This window comes from Ogataea polymorpha (genome assembly GCF_001664045.1).
Source record: "Ogataea polymorpha strain NCYC 495 leu1.1 chromosome Unknown OGAPOscaffold_3, whole genome shotgun sequence".
NCBI lineage: Eukaryota > Fungi > Ascomycota > Pichiomycetes > Pichiales > Pichiaceae > Ogataea > Ogataea polymorpha.
Window position 1 is genome coordinate 1,293,562 of NW_017264700.1, and position 22,091 is coordinate 1,315,652.

General features: G+C 50.4%; 14 protein-coding genes across 14 annotated transcripts; 6 read left to right on the plus strand and 8 right to left on the minus strand.

Moving 5' to 3' along the window:
• Nucleotides 1-34: 34 nt before the first annotated feature.
• OGAPODRAFT_16367 (uncharacterized protein) lies at nt 35-1,809 on the plus strand. The gene has a single exon (XM_018354377.1). The coding sequence runs from the start codon at nt 100-102 to the stop codon at nt 1,756-1,758; it is 1,659 nt and encodes a 552-aa protein (XP_018211809.1). The 5' UTR covers nt 35-99; the 3' UTR covers nt 1,759-1,809.
• Nucleotides 35-3,556, minus strand: OGAPODRAFT_93827 (uncharacterized protein; the record flags this gene model as incomplete). The annotated part of the gene is made up of 1 exon (XM_018357416.1): nt 35-3,556. One exon carries the CDS (start codon nt 3,554-3,556, stop codon nt 1,802-1,804), a length of 1,755 nt encoding a protein of 584 aa, XP_018211808.1. The 3' UTR covers nt 35-1,801.
• Nucleotides 3,557-3,769: 213 nt separating this feature from the next.
• Nucleotides 3,770-5,245, minus strand: OGAPODRAFT_76346 (uncharacterized protein). Its single transcript, XM_018356164.1, has one exon. The coding sequence runs from the start codon at nt 5,215-5,217 to the stop codon at nt 3,787-3,789; it is 1,431 nt and encodes a 476-aa protein (XP_018211810.1). The 5' UTR covers nt 5,218-5,245; the 3' UTR covers nt 3,770-3,786.
• Nucleotides 5,246-5,280: 35 nt separating this feature from the next.
• On the minus strand, nt 5,281-7,505 carry OGAPODRAFT_93829 (uncharacterized protein; the record flags this gene model as incomplete). Its single annotated transcript, XM_018357417.1, has 1 exon — nt 5,281-7,505. One exon carries the CDS (start codon nt 7,503-7,505, stop codon nt 5,328-5,330), a length of 2,178 nt encoding a protein of 725 aa, XP_018211811.1. The 3' UTR covers nt 5,281-5,327.
• A 219-nt stretch (nt 7,506-7,724) lies between these two features.
• On the plus strand, nt 7,725-11,288 carry OGAPODRAFT_99924 (uncharacterized protein; the record flags this gene model as incomplete). Its single annotated transcript, XM_018358110.1, has 1 exon — nt 7,725-11,288. The coding sequence occupies one exon, from the start codon at nt 7,728-7,730 to the stop codon at nt 9,897-9,899; it is 2,172 nt and encodes a 723-aa protein (XP_018211812.1). The 3' UTR covers nt 9,900-11,288.
• Nucleotides 8,275-11,297, minus strand: OGAPODRAFT_99928 (uncharacterized protein; the record flags this gene model as incomplete). Its single annotated transcript, XM_018358111.1, has 1 exon — nt 8,275-11,297. The coding sequence occupies one exon, from the start codon at nt 11,295-11,297 to the stop codon at nt 9,909-9,911; it is 1,389 nt and encodes a 462-aa protein (XP_018211813.1). The 3' UTR covers nt 8,275-9,908.
• A 53-nt stretch (nt 11,298-11,350) lies between these two features.
• OGAPODRAFT_93832 (uncharacterized protein) lies at nt 11,351-12,628 on the plus strand (the record flags this gene model as incomplete). Its single annotated transcript, XM_018357419.1, has 1 exon — nt 11,351-12,628. One exon carries the CDS (start codon nt 11,351-11,353, stop codon nt 12,626-12,628), a length of 1,278 nt encoding a protein of 425 aa, XP_018211814.1.
• On the minus strand, nt 12,616-13,574 carry OGAPODRAFT_16369 (uncharacterized protein; the record flags this gene model as incomplete). The annotated part of the gene is made up of 1 exon (XM_018354378.1): nt 12,616-13,574. The coding sequence occupies one exon, from the start codon at nt 13,569-13,571 to the stop codon at nt 12,639-12,641; it is 933 nt and encodes a 310-aa protein (XP_018211815.1). The 3' UTR covers nt 12,616-12,638.
• A 127-nt stretch (nt 13,575-13,701) lies between these two features.
• OGAPODRAFT_76352 (uncharacterized protein) lies at nt 13,702-17,057 on the plus strand. The gene has a single exon (XM_018356165.1). The coding sequence runs from the start codon at nt 13,718-13,720 to the stop codon at nt 15,395-15,397; it is 1,680 nt and encodes a 559-aa protein (XP_018211817.1). The 5' UTR covers nt 13,702-13,717; the 3' UTR covers nt 15,398-17,057.
• OGAPODRAFT_16370 (uncharacterized protein) lies at nt 13,702-17,057 on the minus strand. Its single transcript, XM_018354379.1, has one exon. It carries the CDS (start codon nt 17,019-17,021, stop codon nt 15,402-15,404), a length of 1,620 nt encoding a protein of 539 aa, XP_018211816.1. The 5' UTR covers nt 17,022-17,057; the 3' UTR covers nt 13,702-15,401.
• A 368-nt stretch (nt 17,058-17,425) lies between these two features.
• OGAPODRAFT_12847 (uncharacterized protein) lies at nt 17,426-18,928 on the plus strand (the record flags this gene model as incomplete). Its single annotated transcript, XM_018353334.1, has 1 exon — nt 17,426-18,928. One exon carries the CDS (start codon nt 17,426-17,428, stop codon nt 18,926-18,928), a length of 1,503 nt encoding a protein of 500 aa, XP_018211818.1.
• Nucleotides 18,723-20,183, minus strand: OGAPODRAFT_16371 (uncharacterized protein). Its single transcript, XM_018354380.1, has one exon. It carries the CDS (start codon nt 20,103-20,105, stop codon nt 18,963-18,965), a length of 1,143 nt encoding a protein of 380 aa, XP_018211819.1. The 5' UTR covers nt 20,106-20,183; the 3' UTR covers nt 18,723-18,962.
• A 56-nt stretch (nt 20,184-20,239) lies between these two features.
• OGAPODRAFT_93838 (uncharacterized protein) lies at nt 20,240-22,063 on the plus strand (the record flags this gene model as incomplete). Its single annotated transcript, XM_018357420.1, has 1 exon — nt 20,240-22,063. The coding sequence occupies one exon, from the start codon at nt 20,240-20,242 to the stop codon at nt 21,410-21,412; it is 1,173 nt and encodes a 390-aa protein (XP_018211820.1). The 3' UTR covers nt 21,413-22,063.
• On the minus strand, nt 21,472-22,062 carry OGAPODRAFT_38952 (uncharacterized protein; the record flags this gene model as incomplete). The annotated part of the gene is made up of 1 exon (XM_018355370.1): nt 21,472-22,062. A coding segment is annotated over one exon (591 nt), but the record flags the coding sequence as incomplete, so codon positions are not given.
• Nucleotides 22,064-22,091: the final 28 nt, after the last annotated feature.

Here is a 22,091-nt window from a genome sequence, read left to right on the forward strand (position 1 = left end):
CCAAACTTGTTTCGCAGTTGAAACTAATACCCTACTTAAAACGCGCTAGAGCCTCGTGTTTGTGTACAGGTCAACTGCTTCGTGTTTTGTGGAATCACCATGGCTAAAAGAAGCAAATCTCAGCTCACGGCAGACGCAGCTCTTGCCGAAGACTACGACAGCGACGAGGAAGTGTTCGAGGGAGCCAAGCGTGCTTCTGCGGACGTGATGGCCTCGCGGCCTATTGCCAAGTTGAAGCCGCGGCTCAAGGCTGTGAACGGCTCTAAGCCGGAGCCCAAAGTTGGCGGAGCTTTTGGTTTCCTCGGGGCCTCCGCCACGGAACAATCTAGTAAACCAGCCAATACGGTTGCATTCTCAAAGCCCACCGAGGAGGTTATCAACGACCAGCCTACACAGTTTAAATCCTTGAATGCTCTGTTTTTGGAGGCCGTCAACAACGCTATTCAGAAGAACCCTATTGCAGACTTGCGTCCCATTTTGTCCAAGTACAATGAGTATTACGACAAGGTGGTGAATAATAAAATTGCAGTGAAAAAGGCAGAGGTGCCGAAAGTGGACGTGAAGGTCGGCGAGGTGAAGAACCCGCAGTTCAGTTTTGGTGATAACAAGCCTGCGGAAGCCGAGGAAGAGGAGGAAAAGCCGGTGGAAATAAAAGGACCAGCGTTCAAGCTTGACACGCTGCCTAAATCAAAGAACTACGGATTCAAGTTCGGCCAGGCTCCGCCTCCGGACTCGGATTCGGATGATGACGTCAAGATAGAAGGCCCAAAGTTCCAACTTCCTGGAGGCACACAGATCAAAGATGATGTGTTCAAGCTGCCGACGAAAGAGGAGAAGGATAAAAAGGAGGATAAGCCAGCGTTTACTTTTGGCCAGACGCAGACCAAAGAGACTCCTAAGTTTTCGTTTGGTCAGACAGCTGCTCCGGCGTTCTCGTTTGGCAGCCAGCCAGAGCCAGCTGAAAAACAGGAAAAGCAGGAAAGTTCAAAGACACCAGCAGCGGCACCAGCAGCAACACCAGCATTCTCGTTCAGCATGCCAAAGGAGACCAAAGAAGAGCAGAAGCCGCACCAAAAACCGGACCAAAAACCGGATCAAAAACCAACATTTTCGTTTGGCTCTTCTGCCTTCTCCGAGCCGGCCAAGCCTGCTTTCTCATTCTCCGCCCCTTCGAATGGGTTCAACTTCTCGTCGCAGCCCGCACAAACGCCTGCCGTGTCCAATCCGTTCAATTTTGCATCCAAGTCGCAGGACACTGCTCCTGCTAGCTCTACGTTCAACTTCAACTTTTCTGCGCCGAAACCAGAAGAATCCAAGGACGAAGCTGCCAACGACGACGACGAGGTGCAGAACGAAGACGTCAAGGGTGACTTTGCCGTTGTCAAGCTGACACAGAAGGTGGACACGAAAACCGGCGAGGAAAACGAGACGGTTTTGTACACGAAAAAATCCAAGGTGCTCAGGTTTGACGCGGCTGACAAGGCGGATCCGTACAAGTCGATCGGGCTGGGCGAGCTCAAGGTGCTAAAGAACACAGACACGGGCAAGTCGCGGATTCTGGTGCGGTCCGAGGGCAGCATGAACGTGCTGCTGAACGTGGCTATTTTGAAGGACGTCAAGTACGAGCTGATTGGAAAGGGCAACTCGATGCGGATCCCAACGTTTTTGCCCGACGGCAAGCTCGAGACGTATATCGCGCGCGTCAAGACGGCCGAAGACGGCAAGAACCTGCTTGAAAAAGTGCAAAGCTGCCAGTGACGTTTGTAGAATATGTACGTATATTACATAATATAGGAAGGTATCATTGTGGTACGCTTTGGCGGCGCAGCACCGTGCGGACATCCGCGATGAACTCTCTAGCGTCGCCGACGTCCAAATACCTGTATGCATATTTTTCGGATCTGTTTAGATGCGCCAGACACTCGTGGCCCAGCACGTTGCAAATCTCTTCTTTGGAGCCCAATAATTTATATTGAATTTTGCGGATCAGCGCGAGCAGCACGCGCAGCGGGAACGTGTCGCCCTCGAAGATGTATATGTCGACAAGCCGGCTGCACACGTCCATATTGAGACATTTGGAGAAGAGACTGGGCACAGTGTTGGCGATGACGGTGAGCGGTTGCAAGCCGACCGCTTTGAAATGCGCGTGGATGGCAGGGCTTGTTTTCGCAAGGAACTTGTCGAACTGGCCCGCAATGTCCTCTAAGTACTCGTTGTTTGTGTCCACCAGAAGATGGAAAATGAGTTTTTTCGACACCAAATTCACAAACATGCGCAGAGTCAGTTTTTCGTCGCGCAAGTTGTAGTAGAGCACGCAGATAAGATTTACCAGGTTTGTGAGCTGGATCTGCTGGAACTGCCGGTTGCCCGACTCGCGCTGGTGCAAGTTGAACGCAAGCATCACCTTGAGAATCGAGTCGAACGCCTGTCCGAATTGGAATATTAGAAGGTTGGGAAAAGCCTGCTGGATCAGGTCGGAGTACTTCTCGACGCTCTTAATCAGCTGGATGTTTTTGTTGTTCTGCAAGGCAAATTCCTTCGGGTCGGGCCGTTGCACCTTGAAATCGCACGCCTTGTTGATAATATCATCTGCGTCGTTCAGATAGCGCACAATCTCGCAGTCGGTCAGCTCCGTCCGGCCCATCTGTCTAATCCACACGTTGACGCGCAAGTCTGCCGGCACGCCGCGCCACCACAGCTCCCGTGTCTCTGCCAAGCACACGAGGCTGTCGTAGTTGCGCAACACGGCGCGCCACGCGGCACGGTCTTTTTCCGTCTGCTTGGCCTGCTGCTCGAGCTGTCGCTTCCTCTCCGCCATTTTTTTCTGTTCCTGGTCAATCTGCGTCTGCAGCAGCTGCTGGTAGTCTCTGGTGTGCTTAGAAGCCTCACGCGGGTCTTTAGGCGGCAGGTTGGTCTGTCTCGTCACCGTCAGGTAGTTTAGCTTCTCCTTGGACGTGGTTGGCGCAGAAAGATGCTTGTAGCTGTTGAGCATCGCGATGCGCTCGAGCGACTCGTTCACGAGCGGGTCTTCGCTCAGAGTGAGCATACACGCGTCGTCACTAAACTTTGAGTCGTCCTCCAGCAGACTCAGCTCCGATAAATCGGAAGAAGCACTGAAGATCGAGGACGCGCGCGTCTTGGGCGAGCCAAAGCTCGAAAAACTCGACACAGAGCCGTATTTGCGCAGCGGCCGCAGCGGTGATGGCCGGTACGCCTGCTCGTGTTGCGACAGTGACCGGAGCGGCCGCGTGTACGGCACGTTATACACTATAAGGTCGTCGGGAAGCTCATCATCCGACAGAAAGTCGGAGGTATCGAGCACAGACGACCGCTTCATCATCTCGGCGGCCATGGCTCGCTTCTTTTGGCTCAATCGCAGCCGCTGGGACGGCGTAATCACCAAGCCGTCTTGCGAGCTGCTCTCTGCGGTGCTGGGGCCCTGAACGGCTCGCTTTCGGGGCAAAGAGCGTGCCGTGGTGGACCGCGACAAGGTCTCATCCAGTGGAACGTCCTCAAAGGACTCTTGGATCACCTCCAGGAGCGAGGGAGGAAACATGGAGGCAGCAAGAGGTGAAACTCGCGGAAATTCGTAAAATTATAAGATGCGGTGATTTCTTTACCTCCTTCCATATATGGAAACTACTAAATATAACCAGGCGGTGCAGCAGAAGCGTGTCGCAGAGACGTGTTTGAGAATGTAGGGGCTTGGCTGCGGAGTGAACAATCCTATTGTCCTCTGGCCAGAACGTCTACGGGGAGTTGCTTGCAGTATGTACACGTTAGTCATTATTTATCGTCTTTGTTCAGAATCTTCTTGAACGCATTGCTTAGGAAGGACTCGATCCGTCTCAGGTTCGACGGATGCTCGCAGTTGGCATCTGCCGAGGACTCCTTGTTAACGTTCTCCAGCGGCTTCCAGCTAGGATCCATTCTATTTGCCGTGTTATCGCCAAATGCGTCCGCAAGAGCCTCCAACAACGCCGTCTGCGTAGCATTCTGCGGCCTCAACGGAGCAACGTTCAGCACCACCCGGAGGTCGCCTCTTCTGTTGCCCGCGTACGGAACACCCCTCTCTGGAATCGTGATTACCTTTCCGTGCTCCGATCCCGCAGGAATCTTGATCTTCACCTTCTGGCCCTCGAGAGTTGGTATTTCCACGGTTCCTCCCAGGGCTGCCGTCGTCATGGCGATTTTGCAGTTATAAATCACATTTATGCCGTCTCTCACAAACTCCGGGTCTGGAGCCACCTTGATTCTGATGATCAGGTCACCGTTGCTCAGAACAGTGCCCTTCGACGTTGTAGTATGAGGAGCGTTGCCGGCGCCGCTCACACGGATCCTCGACCCGTCCTTGATACCCTTCGGCAGGTTCACCTCTGTCTGTCTGTGCTGATCCACAACTCCCTCGCCGTGACAGCTCGAACATGCGTCCGAGGGATTGATAAATACTCCGCTGCCTCCACAGGCCTTGCACGTGGACGCCATCTGGAAGCCAGCTTGCAATTGGTACACCTGCGATCCCGTTCCGTCACAGCTCCTGCACGTGCTCTTTTTACGGTTCCGCTTCAGGCCTGAGCCGGAACATGCGTCACACTGACACACCGCTCTGTAATCGATCGTGGTACGGGTTCCGAAAATGGCCTCGCGGAACGAAATTGTCTTCAACACCTCCACATCCTCTCCCTGGAAATGCTGAACCCCACGTTGTCTGCCGCCGCCCATGCCTCCAAACAGGTCCTCGAAATTGAATCCAAACCCTTCAAATGGATTGCCACCTTGGAACCCGCCCTGGAAACCAGCGAATGGGTTGCCCCCGTGCGCTCCGCCAAAACCGGTGGATCCACCGCCGGCATTTGGATCGAACGCGGCGGCTCCAAATTGGTCGTATTGCTGTTTTTTCTGTGGATCGCTTAATATGTCGTATGCCTCTTGCAACTGGTGGAACTTCTTTTCCGCTCCTTCCTCCTTATTGACATCTGGATGGTATTTCTTTGCAAGCTTATAGTATGCCTTTTTGATTTCAGAGGGAGAGGCACTCTGGCTAACTCCCAACGTCTTGTACGGATCTTCCAGCTGGGTGGGCCTGCTACTATGGAATTCTCTGCACGCGCTTCTTATTCCGCGGAAAGCGAGAGGCCTGGTATGTCTCACATAGCGCGACTCGACGTTCCAGATCAGCCGACGAGGCAACAATCTGACTTTTAAGACGCTGTTCATAGATTAATCAATGCTATCTTATTATAAGTGCTTAATATTTTTTTTGATATTTTTTTCACCTAATAGTACATGTGGTGTCCGGGTTACATAACCAGAGGCTTCTAGAAAAATCACGACTCGAACGCCTGGGCCACCAGGTCCTTGAGTTCATTCGTGGCATCCTCAGGGTTGTCAGTGCGCGACGTCGACGAGCCCTTTTGGTTGCCCTTCGCACGCTCGGCGTTCGCCCCAAATAAGTTGTTGATGATGTCCTCGTAGCTGGGGTCGCCTCCTTCCTCGTGCTTTTTCGCTCCAGCTTCTTCTGTCTGCGTAGTTTTAGTAGCGGTTGTCTGAATGTTTGCGTGCCGAGTTCCGGCCTTTGGTCTTTCCACCTTCGTAGCTGCCCTGTTCGAGTCGTGCGAGTAGTTTCTGTCTGGCTCTCCTGTGACCTTCACCAAATAATCAGGAAGCTCCAGTCCGTTCTTCAAATAGTACATCTTCCAGTTTCTGGCCTTGTCCTTGAGTTGCAACGTCGTTCTGTTCTTTAAAGCCTCGCTGATAGACCCGCCAGGCCCGTAAAGCTCTAAAATGGCCGTCCATTGCGTTCCCTTGAGCTTCAGCCCGTTCCTCAGTGCTTCTTCTTCTTCTTGGCTCCAGACTCTTCTGAACGTTGTTGGTCTGTTTTGTCGGTAGCTTCTGGCTTTTTTGGTCTTTTGCTCGGGTTCAGACGTGCTCTCGCCTGGCTCTTTGTTGTCACCCTCGAACTGTCGTTTTTTCCCGGCAGAGTCTGTGTTGAGCCGCAATCTCGTAAGCTCCTTTGTGATCTTTCCCTTTGGCCCCCAAATCAAAAAACCCACGTTTTTGGACACATAGTCCAGGAGATCGTTCAAGAACTTTATCCACTCGTACTTTTCCATGAGCGAATCGTCCGCCTTCATGTTCATGAGATTATCCCTTCTGGAGTCGCATCTGGCCAGAAAGTCCAGCTCTGCCGGCGTGAAAAGCGTCGAGTTGCGCACAATGGTATGTTTCGAGGTATCGAAGTCAGGTTGCTTGCGTTTCAACAAGATTTCATCCAGATTATCCGGGAACAGATCCTTGAGGATTTCCTCCTTAGAACGATCGCCCAACTCGATGGCAGAAATGAAAGCCTGTGTTTTTAGCTCTAAGAATAAAATAGCATGCGATTTGAGAAACTTGGTCTGATTGTTCGGGGCCCTGCTGCTCTGTGCGAAGGGGTACGACGAGCTTAACAGGGTGGACTGCAGGGTGTTGTCCTGTTTGAGGTTGGACAGCGATCGCGTCGGATCCAAGTTCTGCGGCGGACAGAACACGTCGAGAAACGCCTCGTTCAGAAAGAAAAACCCCAGGTCAATCAGTCCCAGCGTCGCAAGAAGGAAAGTCGCGAGATTCACCTTGCGCAACGTACCCTCTATTGTGTCTTCCTTGCCGCGGAAAAACTCGGGCGCAGCCTCACCGTACTTCCACAGGCCAAAAGTGACATTTTCCACCGTGAAGAACGGACTTTCCTCGGAATTATACACCCGCTTTGTGGTCTCAAAAAGCTCGATTAGATTTCCAAACGCAATGCCTGCAAAAGACTCGCGATTGGAAACCAGTTCCATGATCTTTTGGTAAGGCCCTTGGGAGATGATTCGTAATATCTGTGTCGCCAAGTTGTCCAACACAGGCAACGTGTTAATCAGTAGCTGGATGTTGAAAGAGAGATTCGATGGGGCGGTGAACGTCAACGGAAGAGCTGCTAGCTGAGCATGGACAACGTCAACCAGGCCAGTCTGGGTTTGCTGGCTCTGAACCAGCTCGCGGTATGCACGCAAAGCTGGAGACTCTGTGGTCTCTCGCACCAGCTCCGAGTTATTAGGAATGGACAGGCCTTTGAAAGTCGTCGTCTCCCCAGACAACATTGACAAAGTAGGGTCCAAGTTACGGTCCTCCGGCTTGTTCTCTTTATTATCAGCTCCGGCCTCAGAATGCGATTTGAGCTGTGTTTCGTCCTCTGGTTGTTGTGATTCCTTCTCGCTGTTTACATCCTCCGGCTTGCTGCCGTCTTTGTCATCCTTGTGCTCTTCTTGGTCGCCGATAATTTTCTGGAAATGAATATTCAGCTCCTCGTCATTGAGCTGCTCGATGTTATCAAATCGAAACCCAGGAAGCTGAGAGGTGAGCAGCTCCAGCTGTTGCTGGTCTATGTGTTCGTGGTCGAGCTCCTTGGTGATCTGAGGATCGATTACCGGCGACTTCGGCTCCGTCGACGGCTCTGTGCCCGATGTTTGCTTATCTTGCGCCATTTTTATTGCGTTTCAAACAAACAACAAGCAATAAACAATAAATAAAACTGTTTAAAATTTTATCAATACATCTCTACATTTGCAAAAAATTTAAATTAAAAAAAAATTCAGATATTCATCGCCAGCCGGTTTACGGTTGTTACGCGTAATTACACTTCTGAAAAGGGATAATTAATTTGTTACGGACGTGTAAGAAAAAAATCTACCCCCTTGTTTCTTCTCATGTCTTTTGAACGAGCAGATATTTACACTACCTCAGTGCTTCCTGGAGAAGCAGCCAGCGAAGACCAGTTCAGCGAGGTCATCAAAGCATTTAAACGGTTCATTCTCGAGTTTAGAGTCGACAATCAATTCATCTACAGAGATCAGCTCAGAGAAAATATCCTTGTTAAACAATACCAGCTCACGGTGCACAACGAGCATCTGATTAGCTATAATGATGAACTCAATAAGAAACTGATGGACGACCCGTCAGAAATGGTCCCCTTGTTCGAAAGGGCCATCACCGAGATTGCGAGAAGAATCATTTTCATTTCCCACGAGGAAACGCCCGCCAGTTTCCCCACCTGCCAGCTGATTCTGCTTTCCAACGACAACAGGCTCTCGATCAGAAACTTGGACTCTGAACATATCTCGAAAATCGTCAAGATCTCGGGAATCGTGATTTCCGCGTCCACCCTCCACTCCAAGGCCACCGATGTTACTCTGATGTGCCGCTCGTGCAGACACACGATGAAAATGAAGGTTGGCTCATCTTTTGGCGCCATCCAGACGCCCAAATCGTGTCAAAGCGCTCAGCAGCCTAACGGAGAAAAAAATCAGTGTCCTCCCGACCCATACATCATTGTCCACGACAAATCCGTGTTCATTGACCAGCAGGTGCTCAAGCTTCAGGAAACCACTGACATGGTGCCGATCGGAGAGATGCCCAGACACATTTTGTTGAGCGTCGACAGAAACTTGTGTAACAGGGTCATTCCAGGCACGCGGTGCGACGTGGTTGGAATCTACTCGATCTACCAAGCCAAGGTCCGAAACGGGCCTTCTGCCAACAACGTCGCCATCAGAAACCCGTACATGAACGTTTTGGGCATCCAGACGGACCGCGACGCACAGACGGGAGGTCTGAGCTCTGTTTTCTCTGAGGAGGAGGAGGAAGAGTTTCTGTCGCTGGCTCGGTCGCCAAACCTGTATGAGCGGTTTTCTAACTCGATTGCGCCATCGATTTACGGCAACGCCGACATAAAAAAGGCCATTGTGTGTTTATTGATGGGCGGTTCGAAGAAGATACTGCCGGACGGCATGCGTCTCAGAGGAGACATCAATGTGCTGCTGCTGGGAGATCCCGGCACGGCCAAGTCGCAGCTTCTCAAGTTTGTGGAGAAAGTGTCGCCGATCTCGCTATATACATCTGGTAAAGGATCGTCTGCGGCTGGTCTGACGGCGTCGGTGCAGCGAGACCCAACAACGAGAGACTTTTATCTGGAAGGAGGAGCGATGGTGCTTGCGGACGGGGGTGTGGTGTGCATTGACGAGTTCGACAAAATGCGCGATGAGGACCGTGTGGCGATCCACGAGGCCATGGAGCAGCAGACGATCTCGATTGCCAAGGCGGGCATCACAACGGTGCTGAACTCGAGGACGTCGGTGTTGGCGGCAGCGAACCCGATATTTGGCCGCTACGACGACATGAAGTCGCCGGGCGAGAACATTGACTTTCAAACTACAATCTTGTCGCGTTTCGACATGATTTTCATCGTCAAGGACGAGCACAACCAGCAGCGCGACGAGGCCATTGCGCATCACGTGATGAATATCCACACGAACGGCGGGTCTGCCGAGACGCAGGTCGAGGGCGAGATCCCGCTGGAGAAGATGAAGCGGTACATCCAGTACTGCAAGGTCAAGTGCGCGCCACGGTTGTCGTATGAGGCGAGCGAGATGCTGTCGTCACACTTTGTTGGAATCCGGAAAGAGGTGAAAAACAAGGAGTCGCACTCGACCGAGCGGTCGTCTATCCCAATCACCATCCGGCAGCTCGAGGCCATTATCCGGATCACCGAGGCGCTGGCCAAGCTAGAACTGTCGCCTGTCGCTACAGAGAGACACGTCGAGGAGGCGATTCGGCTGTTCAACGCGTCCACGATGGACGCCGTCCACGAAGGAAACTCCGACAACGCGCAGATAACGTCGGAGATCCACAAGATCGAGAGCGAGATCAAGCGCAGACTGCCGCTTGGCTGGTCCACGTCGTACGCGACGCTCAGAAGACAGTTTGTTGAGAAGGGCAGCTACTCGCTGGCGGCGCTGGAAAAGGCTCTGAACATTCTCGAGCGCAAGGAGACCATCCAGCTCCGCCACCAGCGATCTAACGTGTTTAGATGCGGTGTATAGCTAGCTGTATTAAACTACAACATGGAAGCCGGAACGACCCTTGGCCAGCCCCTTCTGGATGATTTGGGCGATCTCGTGCGGGTCGCTCGTGATTTTCGTGAGCACTTCATGGCCGTTCGCAGTCACCACCACGTCATCCTCAATGCGCACTCCCCCAATGTACATGTACTTGTCCACTGCTTCCTTGCAAATATATTTGCTGGTGTTTGGGTTTTTCAGCGCAGGCTCCATAAGGAACGGAGAAAAGTAGATCCCCGGCTCGTTCGTCACCACCATGCCCGGCTCCAGCTTTCTGCGCAGCCGCAGATACCGCAGCATTGGATTCGGGTCATTGTAGTTTGGGTTCCCGCCCACGTCATGGGTGTCCATGCCCAGAAGGTGGCCAAGTCCATGAGGGAAGAAGCTGGCAGACACGCCAGACTGGAAAATGTCCTCCTCGTCTCCCCTGAACAGGCCGAGCTTGAGGAAGTTTCTGATCAGCACTTTGTGCGCCAGCAGCTGTAAGTCGTCCCAGTGTGTGCCAGGCCTGATTCTCTTCATGCACTCGTTCTGCATCTCCAGCACAGCCTTGTAGATCTCCAGATGCTCTTTGGTCCACACTCCGCTGAGCGGGAAGCATCTGGTCACGTCGGACGCATAACACTCCCACTCGGCTCCGGCATCGATCAAAACGCTCTCCTTTCCAGCAAGAGACTGGTCGTTTTTCACGTAGTGCAATGTGCCACACGATGGACCAGAGCAGCAAATAGGATCGTAAGCCTGGAACTTGGAGCCTTGACGAATCGCATGGTAGACAAACTCCGCGTGGATATGGCCCTCGTTGTTCTCTATAGGCAGGGCCGACATGACTGCAAGGTGCGAGTTGTCGGTAATTTTAGCAGCCTTGCGCATGAGCTCGAGCTCGAATGAGTCTTTGATCAACCGGGCCTCGTCTAGTGCATAGAAGAAGTCCTTGTCTCCGGCAGTGACGTATTTCGCAAACTTCTGGCTTGAATACTCTTCCGTGTCAGTAGTGAAGATTTCGATTCCGTTGGCCAGGAGCTCTTGCAACACTGTGTCCACTACGGCTGCGTAGAGGACCTCATCCACATCGAACTTCTTGATTGCCTCTTCGGGAAACAGAGGCAGGCCGCTCCACATTATGTCGTCAACGTCGACATCGGGCAGAAAAAGGGTCAATCTGTCGGTCGAAAGGTTGTACAGAACAAAACAACCACTGATTTGGTTCACACCCGTAAGGTAGTGGAAGTATCTGTTTTGTCTCAAAGGAGACGTCTGGTCGCAGTAAGGATACAGCTTCAGCGAGGCACCTGCGATGAAGAACGCGGCATTGGCATTGGGTTTTTTGGTCAAAAAGTGGTCTTTCACTTTCCTGGCGTGGGCTTTCGCAGGGTACATGATAAGAAATAAATTAAAGATTAAAATTATTTTTAATTTCTCGTCTAATTTAAATGACAAAGCGAAAAATAGAGGATAGTTTAGAGGCCGACACGGAGAGAAAGAAAATCTCGACTCGAGACAAGTCGCTGTATTTGGACACAATCAACAGGAAAGTCCTCGATTTCGATTATGAAAAGGTTTGTTGTGTCTCGCTGTCTAGCACCAATATCTACGGCTGTCTGGTGTGCAACAAATACTTCAGAGGCCGGTCAATGGACTCAGAATGCTTTCTGCACTCGATAAACGACGACCACCACGTTTTTGTCAATTTCGACACTCTCTCGTTCCATATCCTGCCGGAGAACTACCAATTGGACGAGCAGACCGCCTCTTCTTTGAACGATATTCGACAGCAGATCAACCCGACATACAAGGACCTAAAAGACATATATCAAGACACTTCACTGAAGCGCGATCTTGCTGGCCGGGAGTACCGTCCCGGGTTCATTGGACTGAGCAATTTTGGCGCAAACGACTACTCGAATGTAATTTTGCAGGCCCTGGCACACGTTCCTCCATTGAGAGACTATCTACTACTGTATCCTGAAAAACTCCACAAGACCAAGCTGGTGGGCAAGCTTTCTCTTTTGGTGCGAAAGATGTATTCTCCAAACCTGTTCAAATCTCATCTTTCTGCCCATGAACTAATGCAATTCGTATCCTCCTCGACTAATAAGAGATTTTCACTTCATCACGAAAGCGAGCCCAAGGACTTTCTCATGTGGCTACTCAACAACATGCACAAAGAACTGGTTTCAGAACTTCAAAATAATATGATCTCGTCGATTTTTCAGGGGAAGGTGGAACTTCCATCTGGAAAGTCAAAATTCTGGATGCTCACCTTGACACTGCCGTCGGTGACTTTGTTTAAAGATGGTGCCAAGCTCGAGATTCCCCAGGTGGCACTTGAAGACCTGTTGGCGGCGAAAAAGTACAAAATAGCCAAAGCGCCCCAGTTCCTGACTTTCTACATTAAAAGAAAGGACGATACCCAGAAAATCGCAGGCGTGAACGGATCCAACATCAATCCAACGGTGGTGAAATTCAACCCGTCGCAACTGAAAGTTGACACCCATGTGTATAAGCTCATAGCCAACGTGGTGTATAGCAGCGGCCAGAACGAAAATTACAGCCTGGAGAGAGAGGACCAGGCTCACTACAAAATACACGTTCTAGATGAGGTGCGCAACGAGTGGCTTGAGATCGACGACCTCAAGGTCAAGCCGATCGAAAAAGACCTCCTATTCCTCAACCAGACGTACTTGCAATTTTGGCAAAAGATAGCATAGACAGAATGCATTAGATAGCTAATCTATTAACGTTTCCTGTAATGATGGAGACGGTATTTTCCTCAATGAGCGTCTCTGCCGTTTCGCCCAGATGCTTCTTAGGATCCTGCTTACCCACGTAACGGGTCTTGAGCTGCTCCTCGGTCAGCTCTTTCTCCTCCACCACCCTTTCGACGTATTGTTTCGCGATCTTGACCATCTTCTTTGAGGCCTCGAGATTGTTACATTGTTTCTCGTTATAGTCATGGAGCTTCAGTCCTGCAGTCCACTCCTTCTTGTGCAGATTCAAAAGCATGTCTGTTTCTTTGGAAGTCTTTCTGTAATCAATGTTTAGCGAGTAGTAATTTCTGTTGAGACCGTGTATCAATGCTTGAATGGTTGGCTTGTTGAGCAGACCCACATTCGACGTGGTCTGTCTAGGCTCCTGTCCAAGCATCAAAGTCTGCGACGAGATCGATCTGAATGCATCTATCACCACCTTGCCCTTCACCGATTGGATAGGATCTATCACCACCGCCACAGAACGAGGATTCAATTGTTCGAAAGATTGCTGTGTGTTGACATCGACGGACGAGAGCCAGCACCCAAAACCAGGATGTGAGTGGTACCATCCCACCACCATCTGATCTCTGCCGGTCTGTTTAAGCATGTCCATCATCTTAGTCTGGAAAACATCGTCCACAGCCTCCACAGACACACCTGTACCAGACTGTGGCATGGCAAACACGTCAACCACGTGGATGGTGAAGTCATCAATGAAATCGCCGAGCATTAAGCCCATCACCTCCATCGGCACACCAGCACGGCCGTGCTTCAGCATCTTGAGGAGAGCAAGCGACGAGATATACACAGTCTCGGCGTTGTCAATTGCCGGCTGATCACCCTGCTGGGCACCTCCGAGGCCGCCCATTCTGGAACCTAATAACGATTGCAGTCTGTCCATGTTGAATTTTAGGTTTTTTATTTTCTTTGCCACTTTATTGAATTGAACAATACCCGCGGCTACGATTGACAGATGTATACATATTTGAATATTAAATATTAAATACTAGCATTCGAAAGCGCACTGGATGCCTTTGCCGTCTTGATATGACCGAACCTTTGCTTGACTCTTCGTCCGACGACGAGCCGTCTCTCGTTCTGCCCGAAAATATTAACCAACCGTTTACCACCGGTGCGGAGGTATTTGGGTGGTGTCTCTACTCTTGGGCTGCCGAGCCGTTTATCGTCAGCGTCGTGGGCACATACGTTCCATTGCTGCTTGAGCAAATTGCAAGAGACAATGGTGTGAAACTTATTGACAAGATTACACCCTGCAACCAGCCCCATGACCCTACAATTCCGATTCCCTCGCCTCCCAAAGACGGAGACTTCCCCAACAGCACACTAACATACGCTTCGCAGAACGACTCTTGCGTACTTCCCATGTTTGGTGGCCGCTTTTACATCGACACCTCCTCCTACGCGCTTTATACATTTTCAATGTCGGTCCTTATCCAGACAATTCTTGTGATTTCCATGTCTGGAGCTGCTGATCGAGGGTCCCACAGAAAATCGATGCTTGTCGGGTTCGGAGTCACTGGGGGCCTGATCACCATGTGTTATTGGTTGGTGGACGATAGGAACTACTATATGGCGTCGATGCTGGCGATATTGGCCAACAGCGCGTTTGGAGGAGTCAATGTTTGCGGAAACTCGTTTCTGTCGCTCTTGGTGAATAATCATCCGTCGGTTCGACAGATACACCTATCGAAATCCTTAAAATTGGCAAGAATGGGTGAAATATCGTCCAAAATCAGCGGAATCTGCGCTGCCTCCGGCTATATTTCCGCTCTTCTGATGCAGATCATCACAATGCTTGTTATTCTCCATGTGAGAAATAATCCAAATATAGACTCGCTCATCTACCCTCTGAAGCTAGTTATTGGTTTGGTAGGACTGTGGTGGTTTGTTTTCCAGCTGCCCATACAGTTCTTGCTGAAACCACGGCTTTCCAAGGAATTGCACGTCTCGATTGAGCCTCCGGACCCATCGAAGCCAGGTTACTCCGTTAATATCGTAAGATATAAAATGCTCGTGGTGGGAGCGTATATTTTGCATGGCTACAAAACCCTTTTCTCTGCTGCCAGAGCGGCGTCGCAACTAAAAGACATCATGGCGTTTCTTTTGGGCTGGTTCATCATCTCCGACTCGCTCACGACAATCAACTCCACGGCCATTTTGTTTGCCAAGTCAGATCTGCAAATGACAACGGTGCAGCTGTCTCAAATCGGCGTCCTCACAATGATATCCGCCATTGCTGGGTCCGTGCTGCTTCCAAACGTAATCCAACCATACTTCAAGCTCGGACTCAAACAGACCATGATTCTGATTATCGTATGGGCATCCTTAATCCCGCTATACGGGATTTTGGGCTTTTTTATTCGGTCATTGGGTCTCCACCACGCCGTGGAGATGTACGTACTGGCTATCTGGTACGGCTTCTCTCTCGGAGGCGTGGCCACGATCTCAAGAAGTCTCTACTCGATGCTGATTCCACCGGGTCAGGAGTCTGTGTTTTTCGCGCTGTTTAGCATCACAGATAAAGGCTCTTCTATTGTTGGACCATTTTTGGTGGGCCTCATCATTGACAAAACACACGATATTCGCAAATGTTTCTGGTTGCTCTTTGTGTTTCTGATCGCTGCCGTCCCTGTCTTTTGGTACGGAATCGACGTTGATCGTGGGATCAACGAAGCCACCGTCTTGGAACACGAACAGGATGGATAGACTCTTAAATGCCCCAGATGTTCACAACCCCGTCGTCGCCACAGCTGGCCCATTCGTAGTCGTCACTGTCGGTTGGCTTCCAGTCTATGCAGTTGATGAGAGACTTGTGCCCTTTCAAACACTCTATGAGATTTCCAAATTTTTTGTTCCAAATGTAAATCAGGCCGTCCTCGCTACCACTAAGAACAAGGTTCCTATCTGTAACGCAGCCCCTAATTATGTAGTCCGACTGTTGGAGTCCGTAGTATTTGTTCACGAGGTACGGTCTGGACGTCTTGGAAATGTTCCAAAGTTGTAACTCGTCTGCCTTCACGTTTATCAGACAGTGGTCGGGATCGTCAGGCGAAACGGTTATGGAGGTCAATTGTTTTTCAATATTGATGATACTAGAAAGCTCGTAGCTGGAGGAAGTGATGTCGTAAATCATCAGTTGGCACGAGTGCGTCACAACAAGCAACTTCTCGTCGTTGACCAGAGCCAGATCTTCTATTCGGTGCGAGATCTTGAAATCATATACCAGCTCCTTGTCCAAGTTGAAGATGCACAGCTTTTTGTCTGGTGAGCCGATGATAAACTGGTCACTGTTTTTGAAAAACTCTACTGACCGGATCCGGACATTTGAGTTGAATAGATCCTGGTCGGAGATGGTGGCAATGCAGCTACCCGATTCAAGATCCCACACCTTGACGGTCTGGTCGAAAGAAGAGGTGATGAGCTTGGAGTCATCGCGAGACCACGACAGGTAGATGATCGTATTGTCGTGACCAATGAGGTGCTTGTGCAATCGGTAAGTTTGGGTATCGTAAACAGCAATTGTTTTATCAACCGAAGCACTGGCCAAATATTTCCCCGTGTTGGAGTATTTAACGAACCAGCACTCGTTTTCATGGTGCTCAAGGCGCATCTTCAGATTTTTGGGGAACTTGTCCTTCATGTATGTATTTGCGTCTCTTAGTAAGGTCAGAGGATGGGACGAGGTGGTCGTAGGAATGTAGTAAGGGTCGTTTAGCTGCTGGTAGGCCAAGGCCTGTTGCAGCAGCTGTGCTAGTCTATTCGGTGGTACAACCTTATCCGAGGGGAGCAGCGCTAGTACCTGGTTGACAAGGCTCTCTCTCGAAGCACGAAAGTCTCCTCCAATTTGCCATCCTAGCTCCTCGAGTAAAGCCTCAGTGCTGGAGTCAACAAGCTCGACCTGGTCTCCAAAACTGACAAGCAAAGAGCTCAAATTCTTGCTCAAGCTTTCCACCTTTTCATCGTCAGGAAAGTCTGCTGTGAGGGTTCTGAGAGTTCGCAATGCTCGGTTGTTATTTCTAAGGAGTATCAGACTTTCTAAAAACAAGGTCTTTTTGATCAGCACACGGACGTCTCGTTGTATTCTTGCTAATTGCAAGTCATCCCCCACGAGCTGGGCTATATGGTTGTTTATCAATTCTAAAGAACTTGCACCCTCAAGGTCTACTTTGGCGTCACGTAAAAAATCGCTGAACTCTCTAAGTTGGCTGTCTGTGACTTGGAGGCCTGTAGTCTGGCTTATGTGGTCAGCGATGTCCTTGAACGGGCCTCCCAAATCTGTTAAATACTGCATGATCAGTAGCAATAGCTGATCGTTCTTGATCGAGCTCATTTCAGGGGCTAAACCCGGTATGGCAGCAGAGAGAAGCGAATGAATCCCTGTGTGGTTATTTCCCGATAGACTGGCAGACTTTGCTGCAATTGAACCTTTTGTTTTCCGGGACATAGCGGCGACTTGAGACAAAGAACCCGGTACGAATCTTATCTTGAGGCTCACTAAATAATCCCCATAAAGATAGACTCCGGCCGGGTAATGTGGAGCGGGATTACTAAGTTTGACGGACGGGTTTTTTTTTTTTTTATTTTTTGCCTTCCCCATAGTACTTACCCTCACGTGTCTTGTTTTGCCACGCAACAAATATTTTCGACACGTATAGAGACAATTAAATCAAATTATTTTTCGGAGTCGTTATGAAGTTGTTTAATGTCTCGATCCTGACCTCTGTTTTGGCCATGATGGCTGTGGTCAAAGGTGACGCGGAAGAAGCAGCCATTGCGTCTCCAGATTCCGCTGTTGTGAAGCTGACAGCCGAAAGCTTTGAGTCGTTTATCAAGGAGAACCCGCTCGTTTTGGCTGAGTTCTTTGCGCCATGGTGTGGCCACTGCAAGCGTCTTGGACCTGAGTTTAGCGCCGCTGCCGACAAGCTTGTCGAGAAAGACATTAAGCTTGCCCAGATTGATTGCACACGAGAGAGAGATCTTTGTGCGGACTATGGTATTCGTGGATATCCAACTCTCAAGGTGTTCAGAGGCAACAACTCGCCATCTGACTACCAGGGCCAGAGAGAACAAGACGCAATTGTCAGCTACATGATCAAACAAGCCCTGCCTCCGGTGTCTTTGCTTGAGGATACGGCCGATCTCCTGGACGCTCTTGCCGATCTGAGCGAACCAATGATCTTGCAAGTTCTGCCACCTGACTCGAAGTCTTCCGGCAACGAGACGTTCCATTTGTTGGCCAACCGTCTCAGAGACAACTTCAGGTTCGTGTCAACCTCCAACCCTGAGTATGTCGAGAAATACGTCAAGGAAAAATCCACTCCAACCTACATTGTTTTCAGACCAGGCGAAAAGACTGAGGATGCATCGGTTCTCTCCAACAAGACTATAGATGAGGAGGGATTGCAGAGCTTCATCAGTGTTGAGACCAAGCCTCTTTTTGGCGAGGTCACAGGTGCCACGTTCCAGGCTTACATGGAGTCCAAGCTTCCTTTAGCATACTTCTTCTACGAGGAGGAGGCTCAGAAGGCTGCTGTCGCAGACGAAATCACCAAGTTGGCCAAGAAATATAGAGGCGAGATCAATTTCGCCGGACTCGAGGCCAAGAAATACGGAATGCACGCTAAAAACCTCAACATGCAAGAAAAGTTCCCACTGTTTGTCATTCACGATCTGCAAAAAGACCTAAAGTACGGCATCTCCCAAGATAAGGATCTGGAATTCTCTGAGATTCCTAAATTTGTCGAAAACTTCAAGAAGGGCAAGCTGGAGCCAATTGTCAAGAGCGAGCCTATTCCAGAGACTCAAGAGGAGGCTGTCTACCACTTGGTCGGCTACGAGCACGACAAGATCGTCAACCAAAAGAAGGACGTTCTGGTCGAGTACTATGCTCCATGGTGCGGTCACTGCAAGAGACTTGCCCCAACGTATGAAGAGCTGGCTGCTATCTACAAGAACGACACCGCTGCAAGTGCCAAGGTCGTGATCGCCAAGATTGACCACACAGCTAACGACGTTTCGGGCGTCGAGATCACCGGATATCCTACCATTTTACTTTATCCAGCTGACGGTTCTGGTCCGGTCAGTTACGAGGGTCAAAGAACTCTCGAGTCTCTGGCTTCTTTCATTCAGGAAAAGGGTACCTTTGGTGTTGACGGTTTGGCCATCAGAGACGCAACGAGCGACGGAGCTGATAAACCAGAGTCCGACACTAAGGACAGTACTCATGATGAGTTGTAATGGGTTTGTGAAAATATGTGTGTTTAATAAAAGTTCATCCATTTATGGTCTCGCTGGCTGCTTTACTTAGTCTATTCATGATCGCAAGACCTTCGGCAGTCTCGTCCACGCCTTCAATCAGTATGTAATCGCATTCCTCGGCGTCCAGGGCTCTTAAAGCAGAAAACAAATTCCGCTGGATTTCGTTGCCTGAAGTTCCAAGTGTCCCGTCGTAGGAAATAAGAGGGCTGATATCACATGCCGGGGCAAAGTGACGGGTCTTGAGTAGAGCAACCTTTTTATTTCGCAGATTGTTCTGTTCCAGATATGCTTTGACTTTTTCCTTTCCATCCCCGCAGTTATTGAACAAGACCACCCTTGCCGTCGGCGAATAGTGGCGGTATTTCATTCCCGGGGTCCGCACGGGCTCTAATTTTCCTGCTGTTTTTTTTGCAACCACAATATTCTGCCACCGGGGACCGCCTGCCTGTTTTATTTGCTCCAGCGAGATTCCGCCGGGTCTGAGAAGCATTGGCGGGTCACACAGACCATCGACAACCGTACTTTCAAGCCCAACATCGGACGGTCCGCCGTCCAAAATAAGCGGAATGCGGCCTTTGAGATCATGGTAGACGTGTGCGGCCGTTGTCGGAGAAGGTCTTGTCGACGCATTGGCGGACGGTGCAGCAAGTGGAAGGTCGGCAATATAAATTAGAGCACGCGCAACCGGATTTTGCGGCATCCTCACGGCGAACGTGGGCTGTCCAGACGTGACGAGCTGTGATATAGGAGAGTCTTGGACGTTTTCAGGCATTGGCAACAGGATTGTGAGTGGACCAGGCCAGAATTTTTCAATTAAAGGTGCGTATATCTCAGGAATCTCCTGTCCCGGGACCATAAGTTTCCGTTTCAGCTGGTCGATCGACGAAACGTGCGAGATTAGAGGGTTGTCTGCTGGCCTGTTTTTGGCAGCGTATATGGACTTGACAGATTGGGAGCTCAGACTCGAGGCCCCCAGTCCGTAGACCGTCTCGGAAGGAAACCCAACGGCGTGGTGTGTGTTCCGAAGAATGTCTGCTGCATATTCTAAATTTTGCTTTGTTTCTGGATCAGTGATGGTCAAGGTTGTTCCTGTAGTGTCGAAGGATATGGACTCTGGCTTCACCGGCAAAATTTTTGTTTCGAGAGTAGCGGACATGTCTGTTAGGCAGGAAAAGTGGCGCCGGAATTGGGCTGGCCTTAGTGCGGTCAATCTCCAAATTATGAGTAACTAATTAAAAAATATTTTTTTTTTATATGTATTTTTTTAAATTTTTTATTTTTATTTGCCACATGTTTGGATTCGCTAAAAAAATAGTGTCCACTCTGGAGACCCAGGCAACCAATTATCTCAGTGCCGGGTCAGACACCAGTACCGAAAATTCTGTGGGCCTGCGTGTGTTGGCTGTTGACAAAAACTCGCTAGGTGAAAAATATGGGTTTGAATCCTGGTTCGATTTCATCATGGCCATCAACGGGTACCCAGTGGTGTCCTTTTTGCAGAGCAGCCAGTCGCATGATTCCAATCCGTACGCACGCCAGGAACAATCCTCTGACTATACGCGACTGCTAGAGTTCTTGGCGTACGAGGTGAACACGAATAAGTCCGATCTCGTGTTGCGTGTGTGGAGCGCAAAAGGAGCAGTGGAAAGGGACGTCACAATTCCTAATCATGAGTTCACGGCGGATAAAAACGAGCAGCTAGATGACATCAGCATATCGCCCTCCCCACAGGACGGGAACGTGGTGCAGAACTCGGCATTCAAACGACTCCAAATTACGTTGCAACTGACACCCCTGAGCACGGCCGGGTACGTGTGGCACGTGATGCGCGTGCATCCGAACTCGCCGGCGTACCACGCGGGGATCATGCCGGACGAGTACATACTCAACTGTGAGGGCGGGCTGCTGGCTACAGGGGGTGAAGATCTGCTGGGCAGAGTAATCCAGTCAGTATACAATAAATGGCAGCAGAGCGCTACGTCCGGCGCAACGCCGTGCTCTGTCGTGCTATACGTTTACAACCACGACTACGACGCCGTGAGGCCGGTGACGGTGTATCCAAACGAGACGTGGGGCGGCCGCGGGCTTTTGGGATGCGATATCGGATATGGCTTGCTCCACAAAATACCCGAGGTGGTGGGGAAATACCACAAGGACGACGACGACTCCGATGTGGATCTGACCCCCGGGGGTGTGATGTTCAGTGCACAGCCTGGGGCGCCAGATGTGCCCGCGCAATCAGATAACGTGTTGCAGCCTGCAGTTCGTGCTCCCTCGTTTGCAGACACGCCTGCCGATCCGGTTGCGAGAAGAAAGAAAGCGTCCAAGTACGTTGCACCAAAAAGCGATCTTCAGAGCTATTTCGAGGAGGAAACAGCCAAGTCTAAACTCATTGATGGCGAAGGCAAGACCACACACGGAACTGTTCCTGCTCCCCCGAAAATTACGAAGGGGCAGAGCTAGCGTTGTTTCCTCCATTCAAGCCACTCGTCGCGCAGCGTTCGGTAGGCATTTTTGGAGTAGAATGAGTCTTTCATGAATAGAAATTGGCATATTTGCAAGTCGAGCGCCCTATTGACCACTCCAAGATCCCGTAGCAGCGCTACAACCAGAAAGCACAAGCTCCCGAGAACCTGGCCCAGAAGCGTGCCCACCCATATCTGAGCAAGGTCATGGTACTCAAAGTAGAGTCTCGAGTAGCACACAAGGACCTGAGCTGCGACAAGAAGCACAGACAGCCCTATTTTCGTTGACCTTTCCACCGGGGTTGGCCACTGCAGGAACATCCGCAGCGACATGTACGTGACGAAGAATGCCATGAACTGTGCGTGCGATGATGGCATCCCATAGACGAGCCCGCCTTCTTTCTTGAAGATTTGCCCTTTCGTCGGTCTCTCCAACTTCACCAGCTTCTTCAGCATGCAGCTGATGACATCGTTGATCACTTGTCCCAGTGCAATGAGACAGCATTCGATTTCGCGAGTCACAACAAACCAGGAGAAGAGAAACACCAGGATCAGAATGGGTAGGAGAGAGAACAGCGCCACCGCAAGGCTGAAAATGTTCGACTCGTCGTAGAGGATGTAGGTGTGGTCAAAGGGCACCAGAGGGTTCATAAAAAAAAAAAATCAAATAAAAATAA